General features: G+C 41.0%; 1 protein-coding gene across 1 annotated transcript in view; it reads right to left on the reverse strand.

The window, feature by feature from the left end:
- PTK2 (protein tyrosine kinase 2) overlaps nt 1–24,782 on the reverse strand; it is a 342,995-nt gene that overhangs the window by 41,779 nt on the left and 276,434 nt on the right. Inside the window, exons 27-30 of the mRNA XM_011990150.1 lie at nt 16,297–16,408; nt 5,666–5,752; nt 2,019–2,156; nt 357–488 (exon numbers count right to left, since the gene is read on the reverse strand). Of these exons, the coding sequence (XP_011845540.1) occupies nt 357–488; nt 2,019–2,156; nt 5,666–5,752; nt 16,297–16,408 (469 nt within the window). The remainder of the gene's footprint in view (nt 1–356; nt 489–2,018; nt 2,157–5,665; nt 5,753–16,296; nt 16,409–24,782) is intronic.

Consider the following 24,782-nt stretch of genomic DNA (forward strand, 5'->3'; position numbering starts at 1 on the left):
CTCCGCCTCCTGGGTTTACGCCATTCTCCTGCCTCAGCCTCCCGAGTAGCTGGGACTACAGGCGCCCGCCACCTCGCCCGGCTAGTTTTTTGTATTTTTAGTAGAGATGGGGTTTCACCATGTTAGCCAGGATGGTCTTGATCTCCTGACCTCGTGATCCGCCCATCTCGGCCTCCCAGAGTGCTGGGATTATAGGCTTGAGCCACTGTGCCTGGCCCCGGCCTATTGCAAGTTTTAAGGAGTAGTTGTAAAACTAACTCTCCTGCTTTGAAACATAACATTTTGCAATAATTTGCAATATAGTAGACTCTAACATGGCTTAAAAAGTCAAAGAAGCCTTTCAGAAACACAATTACCAGAAATCTTTCCTCTTTTTCCAGCCAGCGCTGATCTTCTTCCATTTCCTGTTGCTGTCGGATTAGCCGCTCTTCCATCAGGTGGGTTGGCAACACTTGCCCAATCCCTCGCAGGTCCAATGCTGTAGAGTCCTGGAAGAAGGGTTGAAAACAGCATGTCCAGTCTCTTAAGTCCATTCCTATGTTCTTACATTGTTTTATGCGTCTTTCAAGAAAAGATAAGCAGAACAGCAAGTATGGTAGAAACAGGATCTCTCATACTGTGCTTGTGGGAGTAACTTTTCTGCAGGGTGCAATTTAATGTGCATCAAGCATCTTTAACAAGTATACAACCCTTTAGCTCACAGATTCACTTGTAGGGGTCTATTTTAAAGAAATAACACAAAATATGTGCAAAGAATACATTGTTACTTATAGTAAAAAAGTAGAAACAATCTAGAATAGAAGGCTGAAATATGATACATATTATGGAGTATTAAATGTTAAATAAAAGAACATAAGTAGCAGACAACTATAGATGCTCTTTTATTCAAATAAGTAATTTTTTTTCTTTTTAATGAGATGGGGTCTTGCTATGTTGCCCAGGCTGGCATCGAACTCCTAGGCTCAAGTTATCTTACCACCTCAGCCCCTTGAGTAGATGCAACTATGGGTGTGTGTTACTGAACCCAGCTCAAATAAATTTTTAAACTGTAAGAGTAGTTCTTGGTTTTACCAGGAAAATTTAGTAAAAATTAACATGGTCCAAAGAACTGAATGCTCTGTCTTCCTGTTTCTTCGTTGGCCTCATGCATATGCTGATTATATTCCACTGAGGGCTTTGCCTTTCAAATATACGGACTAAAGATTTTAGTATTTCTCCGTGGGTTCTTTTAGTTAAAAAAGTTCATGAAACCAGAAAGCATTTGAGTAGATGGAGTATCCTGATCTTTGAATTAAGTCATTAAAATATGGCCGGGCATGGTGGCTCAAGCCTGCAATCCCAGCACTTTGGGAGGCTGAGGCGGGTAGATCACTTGAAGTCAGGGGTTCAAGACCAGCCTGGCCAACATGGTGAAACTCTGCCTCTACTAAAAAATACAAAAATGAGCTGGGCGTGGTGGCTTGCGCTTGTAATCCAAGCTGCTCGGGAGGCTGAGGCAGAATTGTTTGAATCTGGGAGGCAGAGGTTGCAGTAAGCCGAGATCGTACCACTGCATTCCAGCCTGGGAGACAGAGTGAGCCTCTGTCTCAAAAAAAAAAAAAAAGTCATTAAAATCAATAAATCTTAGGATTTAGAAATAAAAGGTGCCTTAGGCCATGCTTTGTTACTTTTTTTTTTTTTTTTTTTGAGACAGGTTCTTGTTCTGTTGCCCAGGCTGGAGTGTAGTGACACGATCTCAGCTCACTGCAGTCTCAACTTCCTAGGCTCAAACGATCCTCTCACCCCAGCACCCCGAGTAGCTAGGACTGCAGGCATATACCACCATACGTGACTAATTTTCTATTTTTTGTAGAGACAGGGTCTCGTTATGTTGCCCAGACTGGTTTCAAACTCTTGGGCTCAAGCAATCCTCCTACTTTAGCCTCCCAAAAGTGCTGGGATTACAGGTGTAAGCCACCATGCCCAGCTTTGCCATCCTTTATAAGTTAACAAACTGAAGCCCAAGACACCCGATTTACCTCCACATTGGGCTGCCACATTGCTATCTCCTGAGGTCTATGATTCCATGAATCTGTTTGGTCCAAAAGAGATGCCTGACCTGGATAGATGCTGCCAGCCATGGCTGTGATTCCATGTGAACCAGGGTAGCCAGAAACCTGTGAATGAGTAAGGAGGCAAGGTAATGTTCAACTATAACATCTGCACAGTTCTGCTTCATACACAAAGGAAACTAAAATTACAGAGAATATTGTGGTAGGCATAATTATGGCCCCCCAAAGATACCCATGTTCTAATCCCTTGAACATGTGAATATGTTTCCTTACATGGTGAAAGAGACTTTGCAAATGTGGTTGTAAGTCAAGGACCTTGGGATGGGAGGGTATCCAGGATATCTGAGTGAGTCCAATGTAATTACAAGGGTCCTTAAAAGTGCAAGAGGGAAGTGTAAGAGGAGGGAGGGACATGGGACCACTGAAGAAGGGTCAGAGAGAGTTAATACTGCTGGTTCTGGGCCGGGCACAGTGGCTCAAGTCTATAATCCCAGCACTTTGGGAGGCCGAGGTGGACGGATCACAAGGTCAGGAGATGAGACCATCCTGGCTAACACGGTGAACCCCATCTCTACTAAAAAATACAAAAAATTAGCCGGGCGCGGTGGTGGGCGCCTGTAGTCCCAGCTAATCGGGAGGCTGAGGCAGGAGAATGGTGTGAACCCGGGAGGAGGAGCTTGCAGTGAGCCGAGATCGCGCCACTGCACTCCAGCCTGGGAGACAGAGCAAGACTCTGTCTCAAAAAAACAAAAAAACGAAACAAAACAAAAAAACCCAAAAAACTTCTGGCTTCAGAACACGGAGTAAGGGGACCGTGAGCCAAGGCATGTGGGTGGCCTATAGAAGCTGATAAGGCAAGGAAATGGACTCTCAGCTAAAGTCTCAAGAAAGGACATTTGTTATGGCTGCATTAGAGAGCTAGTGCAAGTATATACTAGAAAATAAGAAATTGTTTCTTTGGAATTTCACATTTACTAAAATAATGAGGGCAGGCCATCCTTGGATGCAAAAGCAACAGGAAGCCACAAAAATGGCTGTGCCACACTCTGCTCTAGAAATCCCCTTTCCTGCCCAACCAACCACTATCCCCTAACAAGAATAACAACAACAAAACACACACACACAAAACCCCTCAACTGTTTGTCCTCTAATGACCTGAGAGCTGATGGTAGGATAAGTCGTACCTTTAAATTCTAACAATGATGACTAAGGCAGAGAGAAGACATTCAGTTGTACATAGAGAAAAATTTCAAGGCAGAGGGAAAATAAGACAGGTTTCTTTATATGGTTCCTTCTCTCAATCAAGAGAAAGACAGAGAACAGAATCAGTATTGATTTCCACACCTCATTAGGCTAGTGCTGCATGGTGGGTGTTGTCAGTTAATTTTTTAGTGAGATAAAGCACAGCCAAAATTGTATTTCCAAATATCAACACATCCTTCAACAAAGGTTTTGTGCATTTATTCGGTCTCTAGGCATTAATTTATACCAAAACTCCATATGGACAATATAAAATTAATGAATTTTCAAGTGAGACATACAGTTAGTTCTCACAGTTTATTTGAATGAAAATATCTTAATAATAAAAACTGCTACTAAATGCAAAATGCTATATCAAGATTTTTGGTGAAAAGGGACATATTATTGCCAGACAACATTTAGGAATTTTCACAAGGAGGTTTAAAATAGTCTAAGGCAGTTTTCTACATAATAGTAACCATGTAGAAGGATCACTTTAGGCTAAAAATGAAGTAACTTCAGGAAATGTCTCATAGTTGGTCTCATTTACAAGAGAGGAAAATTTAGGCTTGGGAAAGGTTAATCACACATTAGTTCAATGAAAAAAATCAATGTTTTACTTAATTCTCTATTTACTCACTTTTACACGCTGTTCTAAGCCCTTAAAATAGAGACAAGTCCTCACTCTCAGGGGCTTCCACTGCACTGGTGACAGACAGCCACTAACAAACACATATGAGAGTTTCAAATCTTGACAGTGCCACAGACCAGGCCTGCTGGGACACAAAGAGAACTGTCTCTCTGCTAACAGCTTGTCTCATTAAGCAGGTGCTGTCATGTTTTCTCAAAACAATGCTCGTATTCAATTCCCACTCAGGGCCAGTTCACTTTCCATACCAGCCAGGCACAGACTCTGGGGCCCATCTGCTTGTTTGCCAGAGCTCAGGGTCTCTCAGCAATCACAGAGGTGGGGTTTCTTTCTTTAGGCCACCTGTGTACTTCCCATTGCTCTGACCCTTGTGCTGGGTCAGGGTTTTGGCTTCTTCACTTATGGAACTGGTAGTAATCTAAACTGACAAAGGGCCCTGTGAGCTCCTTCCATGAGAAAAAAGAGTACTTTATTTGTCTTCATATTCCCAGTGCCTAGAATAGTGCCAGGCAGAGTAGATGAACATTCAGTGCAACCCTGCTGAACGAACAGACAGGTGCCCAAGAAAAACGATTCACTCCTCTTCTGCCAGGCAAGCGGCCATCTCAGAACAGTGTCTCCCAAAACATAGGTCTGACTGAGTCATCTACCTCAGAACCTACTGAGGTTGCTTGCTAACGATAAGCTATTCTTGGGCTCCAGAATTAATACATTAGAATCTGGAGGCTAAAGAGGCTGAAATTTGCTGTTCTAAACTACCACTGACCTATCTTTTCTAATAAGAAAGTGCTTACATTCTCCCTTATTACTGACAGTTAAGTACCAAAGTTAAGATTTTTTGCCCATTTTGACCCAAGAGGCCTTAATTTAAACCATGCTTTCAACAACTCTGTGAAGGAGGTAGGAAAGGTTAAGTACCGACACCCTCAATAGGACTCTGACTTCTACAGACATTACAATGAGTTAAAAAAAGATAAGCCCTAAAAAGCACACTCTATATGATCTATTTATATAAAATTCTAGAACAGGCAGAAATCTCTGATACTAGAAGTGAGAAGAGTGGTTGCTCCTGGGGCAGGAGGTGCCTGATGGGAAGGGGCACAAAGGAACTGCCGGGGTCACAGACACGCTCTATATCCTGAAGTGAGGATGGGATGCACTGGGGTATGCATCTGTCGGAACAAAGACCTGTGCATTGTAAGGTATACCTCAGTAAAAGTTAATAACTTTTTCTCGAAACAAATGAATTGTTTACTTTGTTTCAGGCCCTTTTCATTCAAGGATAATTTTTTCTAATTTGCACAGGGTATCTGTCTATCAATCTAACACTTTTCACACTTGTCCATATGGTATTTCATCTGGGTTCTGTTAATTTTGAATTTTATTCTTGTCTTCCATAAAAACTGTCCAGTTCAGTACTCCCTCTGCAGAGTGTGTGCCCACTGGCTTCACCTTGCCTTTTACCATAGCGAGTGGATGAAAACGTGCCTAAGAATGGCAGCAGGTCCTGGCCCTGTCCACTTGAAGAAGGCGTGAAAAGCAAATGCCCTCTATGTGGGGTGCTGAGACAACATCAGTCAATGATTAGGGTAACCACTTTCCCAGCTTTCTATCGGCCAAATCATACTCATAAGTACACAAATAAAAACATGCACAATGTACCTCTCTATCCCAAAAGTGCTAAATAATCAAGTAACACAGTTTATATCCGTAATGACTGGCATACCTGGTAATGATTGGTTTGTACCATGTGCTGTGGGCTGGGATAAAATCCTTCGCTGGACCTCGGACTAGGATAACCCGGTCTGCTGGGCTGTAAAATCAACAGAGCATCATATGAATGAACCTTTGGATTTTGACAAACCTGTACTTTATGAATAGAGAAAGACATTTTCCTAATAGAGCTTAGTTGAGAAGAATGATAAAAAGATGCTAAGACATTTCAATGCGGAAAGAACAGTCTTTTCAACAAATGATCCTGTGGCAACTGGACAGCTACCCGTGAAAAACAGAAGTTTGACCTCTTCCTCCCAATACACACAAAAATTAACTCGAAATGGATTACATGTCTAAATGTAGAAGTTAAAAACTCTAAGATTCTTAGAAGAAAACTTAAATCTTGGGCAGGGCACAGTAGCTTACGCCTGTAATCCTAGCACTTTGGGAGGCCAAGGTGGGCAGATTGTTTGAGGTCAGGAGTTGAAAACCAATCAGGCCAGTCTGATGGGAATGTAAAATGGTGTAGTCACTATGGAAGACAGTATGGCTATTCCTGAAAAACTAAATAGAGAACTAGCATATGATCCAGCAATTCTACTTTCAGGTATATGTAACAGAGAAATGAAAGTATATATCCACACAAAAACATGTGCATCAGCTACTCAGGAGGCTGAAGTGGGAGGGTCGCTTGAGCCGAGGAATTAAGAGGCCAGCCTGGGCAACAGAGCAAGACTGTATCTTTGAAAAAAACAAATAAGTAAACACAAACATGTATATGAATGTTCTTAACAGTATTATTCACAATAGCTAAAAATGGGGAACAGTCCATGTCCGTCAACTGATGTAAATGGATAAACAAAATGCTGTATACCTATGAAAGGGATATTATTTGTAATTAAAGGGAATAAAGTACTGACACGTGCTATGACTTAGATGAACTTTCGAAACATTCTAAGTGAAAAAAGTCAGTCACAAAGAACATACGATTTCTTTAATGAAATATCTAGACTAGGAAAGATTAATATAGACAGCAAGTACATAAGTGATTGCCAGCGGTTGGAAGGAGGAGGAAATGGGGAATGACTGCTAATGGGTGTAGGATTTCATTTTAGAACATTTCATAAAAATGTTCTAGGCTGGGCGCTATGGCTCACGCCTGTAATCCCAGCACTTTGGGAGGCCGAGGTGGGATGATCACTTGAGCCCAGGAGTTTGAGACCAGCCTGGGCAACACAGTAAGACCCCGTCTCTACTAAAAACAGAAGTCCTAAAACTGGTTGTGGTGATGGTTGCACAACTCTGAATATACTAAAAAACATTGAATTGTACAATTTATTTATTTAGAGTCTCACTCTACCATACAGGCTGGAGTGCAGTGTACAATCCCGGCTTACTGCAACCACTGCCTCCCGGGTTTGAGCAATTCTCATGCCCCAGCTTCTCCAGTAGCTGGGATTACAGGCATGAGGCACCTCACCAGGTTAATTTTTGTATTTACAGTAGAGACAGGGTTTTGCCATGTTGGCCAGGCTGGTCTTGAACTCCTGGCCTTAAGTGATCTGCTTGCCTCAGCCTCCCAAAGTGCTGGGATTACAGGAGTGAGCCACTGTGCCCAGCCGAACTGCACACTTTCAGTGGATAAACCGTATGGTATGTAAATTGTATCTTAATAAAGCTATTGAAGTATCATTAATAACAAAACGGGATACTGAATATTCTGAGCCCGAGGGAACCAAATGCTCTCTGTCCAGCAGTCCGGGACCTGGAGAGAAGGCACTTGTGTTCTATTGTTTGCCTACTTCCTGGTTGTGTTACTATGGTCAAGTGATGAAACTGACTGGCTTCTAGATCCTCATCCATAAGATGGGGGTGAGCTAGAGGATCTCTAAAGTCACTTCCAGGTCTTAAATTCTCACTTTGTTTCTGGGATAAATGAATTCAAAGTTCATAGTGAAAGAACAATTTAGTCTGAAACAGAAGTCTCGAAGAAGTCAATAGTCTTTTAAAACTTGGAGGATTTAACAAGGTGGAAACCCATTACTGTCTAGCCAAATTAAGTCCAGAATAAAATGAAATGGATTTAAGTCCCATCAAGCTTAGGAAAGAAAACTCCTTAGTGCCTGTCTCTCTCCCACAGTGCTGGGTGAACACGTGCTTTGCTCTAGTTAGGTCCAGAGTATGTTTTGGTCTCTAAATCAGTCTCACTTCCCCCTCAGTTTTGCTTATACTGTCCCCTCTGCCTGGAATGTCTCCTCCCTCCATCTGTAGAATACTTCTGATCCTTTCAGTCTTTTGAATGTTACTTTTTTCACAGAACAGCTCCTGCTTTTGCCAGCCTAACATAAACATATGTCCTCTGTTCTCCTAAGGAGGCCTTTTTCAAACCCTACCCTGGGTTGCAGGTACTTTGCACTTGCTCTACCCCTGCTATTATGAGCTGCTAAATTCCTGAGGGCGAAAAATCCTTCCTTTTCGCTTAGCCCTGTCATGTTTCAAGCAGTGTTCCAGATAGAGTCTACTCTAAACTTAACTAAATAACAACATGAATTCCCCCAAAGACACCCCAAACAGGAAAAGGGTATAAAGAGAGCATTCTAGGCTTTTCTCTACTCTGTGTGCTAGGGTGGCAATTTCCAAAGGGTGTTCTACGACATGGTTGTGTTGAATTAAAAGAGGCAAAAAAAAAAAAAAAAAAAAGAGTTCGGCTACCTTTGTACTTGTTTTAAAGATATGTGTTAATATACAAGCATTAATAATGGTTGCAGGGGAAAGGGTTTCCTGAATCAAATGCTCTTGGAGTCCAAGAACGGAATGAGGCAGAGCCGGGGACTGGAACAATAAACAGAGCTGACAGTTGCACAGTGATGCACTCTTGATAAATTCAGGCAAAAAAAAAAAAAAAAAAAAAAAAAGTGCAATTTACTGTGTATTTTGTGTGTACTGAACTACCTACTTTACTTACAATTTGTTAATCTTGATCACGACATTGCTATGAAGCAATATTATAATCCCTATTTTACAGAGTCTCAGATAAATTGGGCAATCTAAATAGGGGCATATAAGTGGTAATGGTAGAACTGCGTGACTCCAAAATCTGCTGTGCCATGATGCTATTCTATAAGCGTACTTCTGACTCACCAAATAAAAAGGAATATACAAAATAAATAGATCAGAGAATGGCAAAACCAATGTAAACTATCTCACAGTGATGCAAAGACTTAACTGGGTAGCAAATGATAACACAAGGTTCCATTTCAAAATAAAAATAAAAGGTAAAAAGTTGAAAATATGTTTTATGATAGACAAAATATTTGCACAAAGGACACCACAAAATCAAATGTTGCTAACCAACAGCCATGGAGAGCACAACTGTATTGGTAAAACAGCTCTACTTCTGTTCTCTACAAATTGGAGGTTAGCATGGTGGTCAAGAGGGCAGGCTTTGAGTCAGACTGTCAGTGTTCACAGTAGGGTGCTTCAGCTCTCTATGCCTCCCTACTGTCAATGACAAAAGGAGTACAATAACCAGCTCCCATGGTGGGCGGATTACCTGAGGTCAGGAGTTTGAGACCAGCCTGGTCAACATAGTGAAACCTTGTCTTTACTAAAAATACAAAAACATTAGCCAGGTGTTGTGGCGCACGCCTGTAATCCCAGCTACTTGGGAGGCTGAGGCGTGAGAATAGCTTGAACCCGGGAGGCAGAGGTTGCAGTGAGCCGAGATTGCACCATGGCACTCCAGCCTGGAGAGTGAGAGTCTCCGTCTCAAAAAACAGAACAAGCCAACAACAACAACAAAAATAAGTATACTGGAAGAGGTATGTAGGTTATATGCAATACTGTGCTATCTTATATAAGGAATTTATGCATCTGTGGATTTTAATCTCCATCCCTTGCAGATATTAGGGAGAACTGTATTAGTGAGAGTGCTTTCCATGATCGCACAATTGGCATTAAGGTAGAGGTCAGCAAGTGAGATTTCTGGCAGTGAGGGGACAGGCCTGAACAACAGGATTTGTTTCATATCCCACAGGACTTCTTTTTCTGTTTTGAGACAGTCATGCTCTGTTGCCTAGGCTGGAGAGCAGTGGCATGATCTTGGCTCACTGCAACCTCTGCCTCCTGAGTTTGAGTGATTCTCATACCTCAGATTCCCAAGTAGCTGGGATTACACGCATGCGCAATCACACCCAGCTAATTTTTGTATTTTTATTTTTTGAGATGGAGTCTCGTTCTGTCACCCAGGCTACAGTGCAGTGGTGTGATCTCGCCTCGCTGCAACTTCTGCCTCCTGAGTTTAAGCAATTCTCGTGCCTCAGCCTCCTGAATAGCTGGGATTACATGTGCACACCACCACGCCTGGATAATTTTTGTATTTTTAGTAGAGATGGTGTTTCGCCATGTTGCCCAGGCTGGTCTCAAATTACTGGCCTCAAGTGATCAGCTCATCTTGGCTGCCCAAAGTGCTGGGGTTACAGGCATGAGCCACCATGCCTGGTCCCCGCAGGACTTTCTGCTGTTTCTCTCAACTTTATGTAAGTAAAACAACAGCAACAATAAAATCCCTGTCGCTTGAACACAGAATGAATTCTGCTTTATATATTTTGTATAGTTTGTATAGATATTCTGTATAGTTTATGAGGAACTGAACTTTCCAGAACAGCAACTACCGTGTATACTGATGGGCAATTTTATTATGTTTCATTAAAAATTTACCAAGATTTTCTTACCATTCTAGAAAATGACATCACCAAGACTAATGAAATTCCTATCAGTTATAGCTGTGGGGGTCTGCTCTGTCACTGCTGTATTCATGGTGAGTCCACAAACAGGCGTAAGGATCTGGCTATGCCACCATGTCTCCCAATGTCATTCGATCTGAGTGCTTTATACATGCATGCATAACGTTATAAAAAATGACTTTCTTTTTATTTCTCCTGTATAGTTGGGTCTCCAACACTAGTATTCTTCCACTGATATTCTGAAATTGGTAAGTCATTCTATTACCTATGTATTTTATTTCAGGATTAGTAAATGGGACATTATAAAATCATTTTTTATATAAATGCTGTGCTGGGTTTGATTAGGGTTGAGAACAATGTTCTGAGGCAGTTATTCTCAAACATTTCATCATTTTCAGGACCCCTATACAGTCTCAAAAATTACTGAGGACTCTAAAGAGTTTTTATTTGGAATATAACTACCAACACTCATACTGTTAGAAATTAAAACAGATACTAAAAAGTATTTATTAATTCACTTAAGAATAAGCTCATCACATACTAAAAAAACCACCTTTTCAAAACCAAACAAACCAAACTGAGAACACATGTACATCTACATTTACATAAATTCGCTTTAATGTTAGGCTTAACAGAAGGCAGCAGGTTCTCATATGTTTCTGCAATCTTACGATGTTCTCTTTTGTTGCAATACATGAGGGGAAAAAAAGTAAACTCATAGAGCTGTACAACTGGAAAAGGGAGGAGTATTTCCGTAGATTTTGAGCACAATTGTGGTACTGTTTTTTGATTCGACACCAAAATGCAAGTGACAGCTTCTTAAAGGTGAGTTGCAATGTGGAATTTACAATGGTATCATCTGTTACATTAAAATCCACAGAATTAAGGGAGAAAAAAAGGGAAAAAAAATCCATTACTTTTTCTTGTAGTTTCAATGGAACTTATACTCATGTGTGATTTTTAACATCCGGTGTAGGTCGTTTGAAAGATACTGATTTACTGAGCTGCACAGATCCTCCCAATGTTAACACATTTCAGTAAACAACATACATTTTAAAAATAACACATGTTAATATCACCCTGAGCTTACTATAACAGTCTAAGAATTTAGAAAGCTGTCAAGATCACGGTGTAAGTTTTTCAAAACTCTAATTTTTGCTTGAAAACAAAAATTTTATCACTGGTAACAAATAGTTGTTTTCCTCAATGTCACAGCCTCACTTCTTTCTCTTTTGAGAAAATGTCTACCAAATATCCAACTCTGAACAGTATGTCTGCCAGCTGTTCTTTCAAGTAAAGCTGGCCTTCCATGAAAAAAAAGTGTTTAGTCCAGCTTGCAACTCAACTGTATAGTGCTTTTCTCAAGACAAGACATCGTGTCTAGGTATGCAGCAGCACGGCTAACATGCCCTTCCTGGGTCTTCATGTCAGATATTTTTCACAGATTCATCAAGGCCTTTCTTCTGTAAAATGGCATTTTTTTGTGTGTGTGAGCACAGGGGTGAAGAACACAGTGATGTCTAGTACAACTTCATGCCACTGTCCTGATTTGTGCTAAGGTGTCAGCAGTTCTATTAGTGGAAAAGGCAAATAATATTTTTTTTTTTTTTTTTGGAGACAGTCTCGCTCTGTCTCCCAGGCTGGAGTGCAGTGGCGCGATCTCAGCTCACTGCAACCTCTGCCTCCTGGGTTCAAGTGATTCTTGTGCCTCAACCTCCTGGGTATCTGGGACTACAAGTGCGGGCACCACCATGCTTGGCTAATTTTTGTATTTTTAGTTGAAACGGGGTGTCGCCATGTTGGCCAGGCTGGTCTCGAACTCTTGGCCTCAAGCGATCCACCCGCCTCAGGCAAATAACAAAACATTATCAGATGAGTTCTGATGTCACGGACCTTTGAAATGGTCATGGGGACCTACAGAGGTCCAAGAACTACACTTTGAGAATGGCTGTTCTAAGATACCTTCATCCTGAGGCTCTCCATTGATCCAGTGGGAATCTGCAGGAAAGCAACAGGCACAGATGAAAATGAGCATTTAATGCGGTACTCCCATGCAGGGCTTGTCTCAGGGAAAGTTCTCTAAAGATGATTATTATATGAAAAAATCAGTATTAAGCATGATGAAGCGATCCATACATATTCTTAATAATTGGCTTTGTGGTTATAATGCTCTTACTATTAACCAAGTATAAGTAAGCTTTAAAAAAAAATAGAAAAATTTTTAATTTTTTTTTTGAGACAAGGCCTTGCTCTGTTGCCCAGGCTAGAATGCAGAGGTGCAAACATGGCTCTCTACGCAGCCTAGACCTCCTGGGCTCAAGTGATCCTCCTGCCTCAGTCCACTGAGTAGCTAGGATCACAGGCACATGCCACTAAATTTGGCTAATTTTTAAATTTTTTTGTAAAGATAAGAGTCTCATCCTGTTGCCCAGGCTGGTCTCAAATTCCTGGGCTCAATTGATCCTCCTACCTCAGTCTCCCAAAGCACTGCAATTATAGGTGTGAGTCACCACACCCGGCCTGTAAGTAAACTTAATTTTGAATCTTGATTGGGAAAGAGAAAGACTTTTCACCTATAAAACTTACACAAGTTTTCACTTATAAAACTAATTAAGCTACATTAAAATTTTTCTATATTAGTATTAATAACAGAAAATTTATCTACAGAAGGCTGAGATCCTATCTAAATTTCAGAAATCTAAGTGGCTCTGGAGGCTGAGGCAAGGGATTGTTTAAGCCCAGCAGCTCAAGAGAGCTTGGGCAACATAGTGAGACCCCATCTTATTTTAAAAAAAGAAAGGAAGGTAGAAATAAAAAAAAAAATCTAAGTAAGACAGCTGGGCGTGGTGGCTCACACCTGAAACTCCAGCACTTTGGGAGGCTGAGGTGGGCGGATCACCTGAGGTCAGGAGTTTGAGACCAGCCTGGCTAACATGGTGAAACCCTGACTGCACTAAAAACACAAAAATTAGCCAAGCATGGTGGCAGGTGCCTATAATCCCAGCTACTCAGGAGCCTGAGGCAGGAGAATTGCTTGAACCCAGGAGGCATAGGTTGCAATGAGCCGAGATAGCACCCCTGAACTCTAGCCTGGGCTCTGTCTCCAAAAAAATAAAAATAAAAATAAAAAAATAAATCTAAGACTTACTTATTCTAATATATCACAAGCAGAATTATGAAAACTCACCAGAATCTAACGAATTCTGACTTTACAAAGTACAGGAAGTGAGGAAATAGTGGCCTACCAAATTGGAAATCACAGACTCATTTCAGATGTGCCAAATACTGTGACCATAAAAGCAGAATTTGATTCTAAAGATGAACACTGAGAAGGTAAAAACTGCATACAGGACTTGATTCTGACTGGCATGAAAGTTCAACAATTAACATACTAGTATTTGTTAATAATCATCAAGCATCTGTATATCTATGCTATTTTAGATGATTTTCTAGCCATTAAAACTTTTTTTTTTTTTTTTTTTGAGACAGAGTCTGACTTTATCGGCCAAACTGGAGTGCAATGGCGTGATTTTGGCTCACTGCAACTTCTGTCTCCCGGTTTCAAGCAATTATCTTGCCTCAGTCTCCTGAGTAGCTGGGATTACAGGTGCCCGCCACCACGGCTGGCTGATTTTTGGATATTAATAGAGACTGGGTTTCACCATGTTGGCCAGGCTGGTCTTAAATTCTTGACCTCAGGTGACCCGCCCGCCTCGGCCTCCCAAAGTGCTGGGATTACAGGGGTGAGCCACCATGCCCGGTCACCATTAAAACTTTTAATCTGGGGGTTGCCAAATATTTTCTTTAAAGGTCAAAGAGTAAATATTTTAAATTGTGTAGGCTATACTGTCTCTGTCACAACTGCTCATTTACACCCGTGTAGGGTGAAAGCAGCTGTGTATAATACACAAATAAATGGGTGTGTTCCAATAAAACTGTGTTTCAATAAAACTTTAATTAACAAAAACACAGTGGGCTATAGTTTCCTTATCTGTTTAACAAATAAACCTTTGTGTAGAGTGCAACAATTTGCTTATAGAAAAGAATCTCAAAATATGTATTTTGAAAATACCTTAAAAAAAAAGAAGTGTTAAGGATATTTAAATATTTAAGCCAAACTAGTCTTTGTACTCTGAAACCAAAAAAGAAGTTGAGAAGCCTCATCACCGCTGCCCATGAACCTAATTTAGAAAATCAGTCATATTAAGCTCATTAAAAATCCAGCAGATTGGGATATAGACATATGTGTAGCTGAAGAGTTGATTTAATCCTGTGAGTTTTAGGGAAGTGTTGCATTCTTTGGTGCTCATTACCAAATACTTATGTTCCTTTGCACTTGTGTACTAAACAAAGTGCTGGACAGTGAATTATCTTCTAACATCCCCACCCAAGAGGTAGGGAATACAAATAGTCATTTTGCAAATGAGGAATGTGAGATTTGGAGTAGGTAGGTGACCTGCTCAGTCATCAGACTGTAAATAGCAGACCCCCATGTGAATGAATCCACTTGACTTCAAGGCCTGAGAAGTTAATGATAAGATTCTCCCGACTCTCAGTACTGGACTATTCTGCAGTAGTAAACAAATTTAAAAATAGGCAAACTTGTAAACAGAACATGGAGGGCCTCAGATGCTGGGATGTGGGGTACATGTTTGTTTTTTCCTGTGGGTAACTAAGGATTTCCTGTTGTTGTTAAGCTGGGAATGACAGAGAAACATCAGGTGTTCCCACTGCCTTGTTCAATGTAACACCCATCAGACAGGTATGTGTTTCTTCTCTGGGCCTCGGTCCTTCTCTCTGTAGAAGGGGCTGGTCTGAGGCACCCTCTGTCTCTAAACATCTGCATAATTGTGTTAATCACTTATTTTCACTTTCAATGTATGTTTAATGTTATAGAGTTCAAAATGACGACCAAGAAAATAAAAGTTTTCAGCCTTCAAGATAAAAAAAAATTGGTATATTTAAACAGTACTTTGTCTTATCAAATTTCTGAATACTTTTCATAAAGAAAATGAATTATCAAAGTTTCTTAATACATTTTTTAACTAATCAAATATCAAATGGTGGTAGTTAATAACTACTAACTACAAAAAATCCTATTATCTATTAACTTTCGAGAAAAAGAACAGAATTGGAGTATTCATGGCAAGTAATCCAGTGTGTGAAAATAGCATCCTATCAAAAGCCAATGGTATATAAAGACTTATTAATCTAGGGAAAGTGTCACTCTGTCTAAAACCCCCAGCCATGGCATGGCCCAGCAACTGTAAAAGGGCTGGGCTGACCTCTCTGAGGCAGGAGAGGGCACCAGTAAAGGATATGAACATAAGTGGGCAAGTAGGGTCTAAGGATGCTGCTGGAAGATCTTATTAAGGAAACAAAAGCAACTGCAATGTGCTCTCTTTCCCAACAAACAACCCAGCCACCAGCTACGAAAAGAAAAAGGCAAAAAATGTGCAGAGTTCTCAACAAAACCAAACAAAGGAATATGGTCAGGTGGAAACAGACTCATTTTTAAATAAAGCAAAATGCAAAGCATCTGTGACCTAGTTTGGTATTTTAATCCAGACTTGATCATTAGGGAGATCTCTGACAACCAACAAAGGAAAAACCTCCTCCAAGTTAGGGCAGCATAGGAAAAGCATTTTAAGATGACATCTAATCCAACTGCTCATGGCTTCAAAGAACCCCTACTTGAAATACAAATGAGGAAAGTGAGTGCACATGAGGGTAATAAGAGAAGACAAGCAAAAAGGAAACAATTAGTTGGTGTTATAACTATTACTCTTAGAATAACCTGATATTTGATTTTCACCTCATAGAAAACAGTTGCCTAATTGTAAATCTCAAAAGTTAGTAAAAGCAACCCCAGAGTTGGGGTGGGGACTGTAGCTACCTTGGGTGGCGCTTCATCAGACCCTCCGGAGTCCCAGGACACTGTGGCCTGTCTTCTGGACTCCATCCTCATGCGTTCTTCTTGCTGAGCCTTCTCTTCCTCCAGGATTGTGCTAGAGAGACAACACATTGTCTTAGGGGAGCTGACAACCCAGAGTTAGCACACACGAGACCCCACCCTGAGTTATCTAAGGAACACCAGTTGGCTAACAGTACATGATAACAATAAAGAAAGGATCCTATACACAGGGGAAAGAAGGATCAGGTTTCTAAGTCTTCACGAAATGATTCTAGAATAGCCTTGGTTCAAATGGGCAAGTCCATTTAAAGCACAGCCATAGGTAAGAAAAAGACAGCTGGTAAGAAAAAGAAGTTGCAGAAAATGAAGGATGGGCCAAGATGAAATGTTTGCAAGCCAAAGTTGATCTTGAGCAGAACAGAATTCCTCTGAGAAATCCCACGCAGCACTTTTATCAAGCATACACATGTCTGAGGACAGATTCTTTTCACACATAATGTGATCACACCAGCACTTACGTGATCAATTAGTAATCTGGCCAATAATCTCCCTAAATTGCTCAATACAATCTTCCTATCGTTCAGCTTAACCGGTGCTTTATCTGATCAGGAAAATAAGCAAAAACGCGACAGTATTTACAAGTGCTTCTGAAAATACTCCTTGCTTTAAGCTGGAAACCCCATAGTTGGTAACACTGCTACTTACCACTGCTTGACCACTCAGAAGCTATCTGAAGTCCCATATAATGCTGCAGCCGCTGGAGCCTCTGCAGCGACTGCTAGGCAGCTTCTTCATCTTGGCTGTTTGCCATCACATAAACCCCTCAGAATGCAGCCAAAGCGAGACTTTGCTAGTTTCCCATTCCATGCAGATGCCCCAGGGCTCAGCAGGCAGCAGTTTGAAACCCTTGTCTTAACCGTGGCAAACAGCTCTTCCTACATTCCTACAACTCTAGAGTTCTAATAATGACACTCATTCAAAGTTTCTAGGCTCCTGGTAGATAGTATGCAGTAAACAACCACCCAGAAATTACTCAGGAAAGAGTGACATCAGTGCACCAGACTTTCTAATCTGGGAATTTGCTGTTTAAAAAGACATTCCTGCTTGGCTGGAGGCTAAGAGTGTGCTGTTTCTCACACAACTCAACTTACACAGTCACCTTCTGAGTCAGGAAAAGAGACAAAATTCATTTCGTAACTGCCCCAAGTCAGCAAACCATCACTACAGATGTTAAGACTTTTTTCATCCCCCAAACAAAAGGGAATGTCTGCCTCAAGAAATGATCCTGTCAGGGCCATGTGTGGTGGCTCACGTCTGTAATCCCAGAACTCTGGGAGGCTGACGTGGGCAGATCACGAGGTCAGGAGTTCAAGACCAGCCTGGCCAAAATAGTGAAACACCGTCTCTACTAAAAATACAAAAATGAGCTGGGTGTGGTGGTGCATGCCTGTAGTTCCAGCCACTCGGGAGGCTGAGGCAGGAGAATCGCCTGAACCTGGGAGGCGGAGGTTGTGGTGAGCCGAGATCGCGCCACTGCACTCCAGCCTGGGCAACAGAATGAGACTCCACCTAAAAAAAAAAAAAAAAAAAAAAAATCACATAAGCATTTTACATAAAAAGCTTTTAGTCAAAAGTCCCACTCCATTCTCAAGATATGGTTTTGGTTTCTTTCTTGCTCCAGTTAGATGATCGTGGCTCAGCAAAACCACAAAACTTTCCACAGTATTTAAGAACTGTGCAGCAGCCTTGACAGGCAAGATGCTCATTGGGTGGGAACCTGGTCCCATGTGCCAGGCCCAGGTGACTCCTGGTGAGTGGTGCAGGGAAGTTTGGGGACAGGTCTGGGGAAGGAGCACAGGGGTCCTGAGAGGGCCACTCTCTCTGCCCTGCCCCTCTGATCAGAAGAACGCTCCCCTCAGCTGCTGGGAGGATTAAGGGAGATCATGGCTGTGAGAGCATCTGCTATAAGCATTACTTGTCATCAGTGGGCATTTCTAATGGCATTTACTTGAGGGCTGCTCATTCAGCAAGTATTTGCTAACTTTGCTAATTTGCTCTGTGCAAGAGGCACGTGACGAGGTCTTTGAGGTGCTTTGTCTAAGAGAAAAGAAATACTCAAAACCTTGAAACAGGGTCAGGCAAGTTGGCTTATGCCTGTAATCCCAGCATTCTGGGAGGCTGAGGTGGGAGGATCATTTGAGTAAGGGAGGTGTAGGCTGCAGTCAGTCAAAATAGCACCACTGCACTCCAGTCTGGGTGACAGAGCGAGACTTGTCTCCAAAATAAATAAATGAATACATACATACATACAATAACAACAACAACAACAAAACACACTGAAACAGGACATGAGTGTTGTGACTGAGCAGTAGAGAAGAGCTTGGCCTGGTGCGTTCTAGCTGCAGAACTCAGTGGGAGAGGGCACTGCCCCAGGCACTGGGGGTGGTTAGGGAGGAAGAGTCCCAGCGTCTCAGCAGGTTACAGTTACAGACTCACACCAAGCACATAATGTTTGTGTACTTTTGGTCATGTAACGAGCATTACATGTCCAAAGCATAGCAATGGTTTCTGTCCATTTCTTATGTGAAAACAGACACCTTTATATTTCAATTTTCCTTATATATTTTAATTTATGACTTAAACACCTTTTGTTATACTTTGAATGAAACAGTGCCTGCACATAGCTGACACTTAAATATTTGCTAAATGAACAAATACTGTATATGGATAAAATACATGCATTATCATTACCTATTAGATGTTTAACTAAGCTGAGTAAATTCAGGGATCATTAGTGGTTTAAAAAAAAAAAACCTGAATGGGAAAACAATAAGGCTCAATCAAACTCAAGGAGTTTGAGTCACACGGAGATCAGGTTTAAATTCTGCCACAGACAGACCATGGACAACTCTGTCCCTCCAAGCCTCATCCACAAAATGGGGTGCCTCCCTAACTACCTATCTTGAAGGGTTGTTGTGAAGAAGATCTAAATGAAAATTAGACAGCTTATGTGACGAGCTCTGAAATGCAAGAGACTTTTAAAAATCGAAAGAACTATTAGAAATTCCCCATCAGATAATAACCTGTGTAGCTAATGGCTACCATTCCCACAAAGAGCTGAGTCTTTTTCTTTTCTTTCTTTTTTGTTTTTGAGGCGGAGTCTTGCTCTGTTGAATGGGCTGAAGTGCAGTGGCGCGATTTCAGCTCACTGCAACCTCTACCTGCCAGGTTCAAGCAATTCTCCTGCCTCAGTCTCCCAAGTAGCTGGGACTACAGGTGCATGTGCCACCATGCCTGGCTAATTTTTTGTATTTTTAGTAGAGATGGGATTTTACCATGTTGGCCAGGCTGGTCTCAAACCCCTGACCTCAAGTGATCCGCCTGCCTTGGCCTTCCAAAGTGCTGGGATTACAGACATGAGCCACCACGCCTGGCCTCCTACCTTTATTTATTTATTTGTTTATTTTTTATTTTTTAAAAAAGAGATGGAGTGATACTATGTTGCTCAGGCTGGTCCTGAACTCCTGGGCTCCAGAGTAGCTGGGATTACAGGCTTACACTATACGCCTGTGCAAATATTTCAAATGAGTTAAAATCCAAGTTGAGCTTGAAATACAAAGGAGCAACCATGTCTTTTTATAAATTCATCGAATCACCTATGAAGTGTTAGCAATACAACTATTAAGACTGGCCATCAATCAAACCAACAGATCAACAATATGCCTGCTAAAACAGTCACTGATATACAATGCCTTTGAACTTGACAAATGTAAAGACGTTACAACTATAAGGAATAGGAGTTGATACTTTGGTATGAGCTAATATAGCTTCACCCAGTCCTGAACATTTACCAATGAAAACGTGGGAAGCTATATCTTAACTTTCTAGATTGTGAAACACCAGTAAATCCATACCTCAAAAGGCTGCTAATGGAGTTAAAAATACGTATTTTTTTTTAGAGCTGGGGCATGTGCACACATGGTGGGAACTACCATTGCTTTTAAAAGTGAAATGATTAATCTCGCTTCACTTCCCTTTTTCCTCACCTATAGCCCTTCTTCCTTTAAGTCCTGGCAAGTTCTCTGAACTCATTATGCTCTCCCATGCCTCTTTATGTTGTGTCTCTTGCCTGGAACATCTTTCTCTTCTTTCTCTGGCCAACTCTTACTTGTATTTCAAGTGTCAAATAGCAGTTCCTCCAAAAAAATCTTCCCTGAAGCTCCCTCCTCCCTTTAGGCTAAGTTACATTACTCTCCTTACTCTTTTCCAAAGAAACTAGTGCCTAACTTGCTCTTAACTCTTGCCAAAAGACATTGTAAATATCTGTTTGTTTGACTTTTGCTCCCATTAGGCCAAGAGTTGTTACCTGAAGGCCCACTTTCAAATGCTCAGAATTAGCACTGACCCTGAAGCATAATATGAATTAATAAATGACAGGTAAACGGATGAATAAAGCCCTATCAGTGGAGCAGGTCTACTGACTAGTCAAGAAGAGCACATTATCAAGCTTCCTGTTCTTTTCAAATTTAGTTTTATTTTTATAGAGACAGGGTTTCGCTATTATTGCCCAGGCTGGTCTCAAACTCCCGGGCTCAAGTGATCCTCCTGCCTCGGCCTCCCAAAGTGCTGGGATTATAGGTGTGAGCCACTGTGCCTGGCCAATTTCTTTTTTCTTTTTTTGAGACAGGGTCTAACTCTGTAGCCCAGACTGGAGTTCAGCAGCGCAATCACTCCTGAACTCAAGTAATCCTCCCACCTCAGCTCTCTGAGTAGCTGGGACTACAGGTGCATCACCAGGCCTGGCGGATTCTTTTTTATTTTTTGTAACAATTAAATAATAAATAAAAATCTCACTGTGTTGTCTAGGCTGGTCTTGAACTCCTGGACTGGAGTGATCCTCCCACCTCAGCCTCTCAAAGTATTGGGATTACAGACGTGAGCCACCATGCCTAGCCCCTGTTCTCTCAACTGGCCAAACAGGAAAGGACCTGCAGGCAGCTTTCCTCAAGATGGTCACTGGGAGCAGGGGACCAGTCAGAGACCAGGAACAAAGAAGGCCTAGCTGGCCTGAGAGAGAAGCACATCTCTGGTTGGTGGTTTTACGGTGCCCTGCTCTCTGTCTCCTGACCCTTAAACACCACACCTTCAGTTAGAGTTCCTAAAAGTTTTAAACAGGTAAAAAGTCCGTAAAAATCAAGAAAAAAAAAATTGGGAAAAACAAGTGTGTTTCTTCTACTCCTTCAAATAATTAAAATACAGGCAAGCTGAGAGAAGGGTAAATGGGACATATTCTTTAAGGCAACGGGAACTCCGTTTTCAAAGGGTTCTCATCAGGCAATGTTATTTCACACAGATTGTTTTGTGAAATGGGCCACTCTGATCTTAAGGCTACTTACTGTTTTCCCCAAGAATCTCTAAAAGGGTCCCGTGAAGTCCCTTGCCACAAGAAGACCCTCTGAGGCTCCATCTGCCCTGATATATCCTACCCACACACACTTCCCCTATTCTCTGACCCACTGAATTTATTATCTGAATGTTTCATTTCAGCCCTTAATCACATATTGCCATGTTGTGGGATTTAGCTTGTAAGCTCCCTACAGTTGTCAGACATGAATCTAATTTCTCTTGTAAGCTAAGTATCACTTGCATATTACAGACACTTCGATATTTCTTTAATTAAACATCCCAGACTTGTTCCTCAAAGAACATAATGACAACTGGGAAGCAAGTTCCTTCAATCTCACTAGTTCATTCTCATACCCAAAATAGCATGTCAAAATGCTTCTGAGAAACCATAATTTGCTGCTCAGAGGAACCAGGAATATAAATAACTCATAAAAAATATCTGTTTTTACAATGGGAAGACTAGTCCATAGATGGAGTAAGAGGGCACAAGGAGACAGTACTGAACTTTTCTCTTTACAGCTGCTGAAGAATCCAGAGTAACAAACTAGAATGTGCAGAGTATCAAGGAGGTCAAATTGAAGCATATTTTCCCAAACTATAAATATTTTTAGTAGCAATACATTCCATCTGAAAGCTCTTAGCTGCCTAATGTGAACTGGCAACAAATGAGCCCTCATGTTTTTTCCCAGAATGGTGGTTTCCAAGTCTCAAACTTGCAAATAGATGGAACAATGAAAGCTGAGACTTGTCATTTAACAAACATTAGCACAACGATAATTACACTTTATTGATCCACGTGCACCACTAAGGAACAGAATCCTGAAGAGGGGAAAGGAGTGCTTTATTTAGTGTTAGTTTTATTTTTTACTTCTCTTACTTTAAAATAAAATCATTGAAGTGATCAATTCACAGTAAAAGGACATAAAAACAGGTGGTCTGATTTTCTTCTTCTGGCCTGCAACACTCCCTATACAACTTGATGGTGAGCAAGAAAGTGGTCCTTCATTTCCAGTATGGAGCTAAGACACAAAAGCACAGCTCCAACAAAGACAATTTTCAGAAGTAGAAAAGGCCAATTGATTCTAAGTGTTTGAGTTCTTCAAGCTGTCCCAGAAGAAGCAATGGATAGATATCGAAGCTGCTTCTCTGGTGAGTTATGCAATCCCAGAGGAGATCTTGCCTACTCGAACCTGTTTTCTCATTTATAAGTAAAAATCACAGTCTACCCTATCTATTGTTAGAATGGAGAAATAACATATGTATTAATGAAAAATTAGTAAACTTCTAAGTAAATGTTAATTAGCTCTGTACTTTTACCTGCCTTGTTTACCACTAGGAAAGAACTGTGCTTTTGTCTTCATTTCTGTACTATTTTCCCTGACACTGACTGTACTACTAATTTTTGTCTTTGCAAATACAAAACATTTCTCCTTTTAAATGTAATAAATACTTTTTGCTTTATTAAATACAGGAAGAAAAACTTATTTAAAAAGATTGGATTTTGATACTTAAACAAAGGAATCACGTAAAACAAAGGATCTGTTTTACGATCCTGATCATAAAATTTGCTTTGGACATAAAATCAGTCTGGGTTTGCAATTATTTAAGTTAATCTGGAAAACACCCAGAGAAAGAGCAGCAATAAATTTGAAGGAAAAAAAGTCAAGCGGGAACTGGCTTGTTTTGGCAAGTTCACGGGAATACCGGTTTTGAAACATGATCTCTTATAATTAGCCAAAGCTGCCTCACTACAAAGGAATGGAATTGACCTTTTAAAAACAAACCAAACCAAACCAAACCAAACCAAACCAAACCAAACCAAACCAAACCAAACCAAACCAAACCAAACCAAACCCTACCATCTTTGCAGAAAACAAGTCTGAGGCTTGAGATGAAGCTAGGGATGGTATACCTGGAAGTAGCTGACCTAGTGGCTAAAGGCCATGATCACAGCATTGCTGCTTATGCCTCTGCTCTTTTTCTCTTTTCTCATAAGCAGTAATGCTGGAGATTATGGCCTTTAGTCACCAGTGGTAGACTGGAAATTCAGTTTCATGGATATATTGAAATCACATTTCTCTCTTATTGTTTCTCCAACTGCAGTAAATAAAGCCTTTGGTTATTGTGCTATATCGATCTCAAAATTATTTTTAAAAAACCCTGATATCCGCTAAGATTGTACCTTTATTTTTTTCTATTTTTTGAATTGGGATTGTGGTCTGTCACCCAGGCTGGAGTGCAGTGGCTCGATCATGGCTCACTGCAGCCTCGGCCTCTTGGACTCACGTGATCCTCCCATCTCAGTCTCCTGAGCTGCTGAGATTACAGGCATGAGCCTCCGCAAATGTTACTTTAAAATGCTGACATCTTTTTCTGTTTCAGCTACGTGTGAGTAGCTCTTATTTGACCAACCTTTTGCAGATAGGAACTATATACTCTGGATGTAAGAAACAACTATAACAGCATGGGAGAGCAACCACAGTCAGCCAGATTCTGGAGGGAGCTGTCATGAGAAGGAAGAGAATGGCACTGGGTGGGTCCCCACTTTCTAATGGCCATTAGTGAGAAGGTAGGCGCCAGTGTTATTGGCTTGAACAACCAGAGAAATGAGTTTGGAGCAACCACAGCTAGCATAAAGGTAACCGGAAAAAAGGGAAGGGAGAAATCCCAGAATGAAGACAGCCAGGGAAGAAGTGCTTCAAATTCTGAGTATATATTCTAAATAAATCTCTGCTGATCCTAGAAGCATGCACACACAGTGCAGACTCCAAGCTGCCTAGCTAAGGCTAAAATAATTGAACAGAGATTTGCACTGCTGCTCACAGTGGAAAGAAGTTCTGCTACCTACCCATCAGCCACAATGTCTAGGATATAATCTAACACTTCTTGATATACAAAAAAACATAAAAATGTGACCCATTCTCAAGAGAAAAAAAAATTTAAAGGAGACTGATTCTACAGATGACTCAGATGTTGAAATTAGCAAGGATTTAAAAGAAGCTATTATATTCAACGGCATAAAAGAAAATTTATTCATAATGGATTACAGGAAATGTCAGCAG

The sequence above is a fragment of the Mandrillus leucophaeus genome, unplaced genomic scaffold (genome assembly GCF_000951045.1).
Source record: "Mandrillus leucophaeus isolate KB7577 unplaced genomic scaffold, Mleu.le_1.0 Scaffold371, whole genome shotgun sequence".
Taxonomy (NCBI): domain Eukaryota; kingdom Metazoa; phylum Chordata; class Mammalia; order Primates; family Cercopithecidae; genus Mandrillus; species Mandrillus leucophaeus.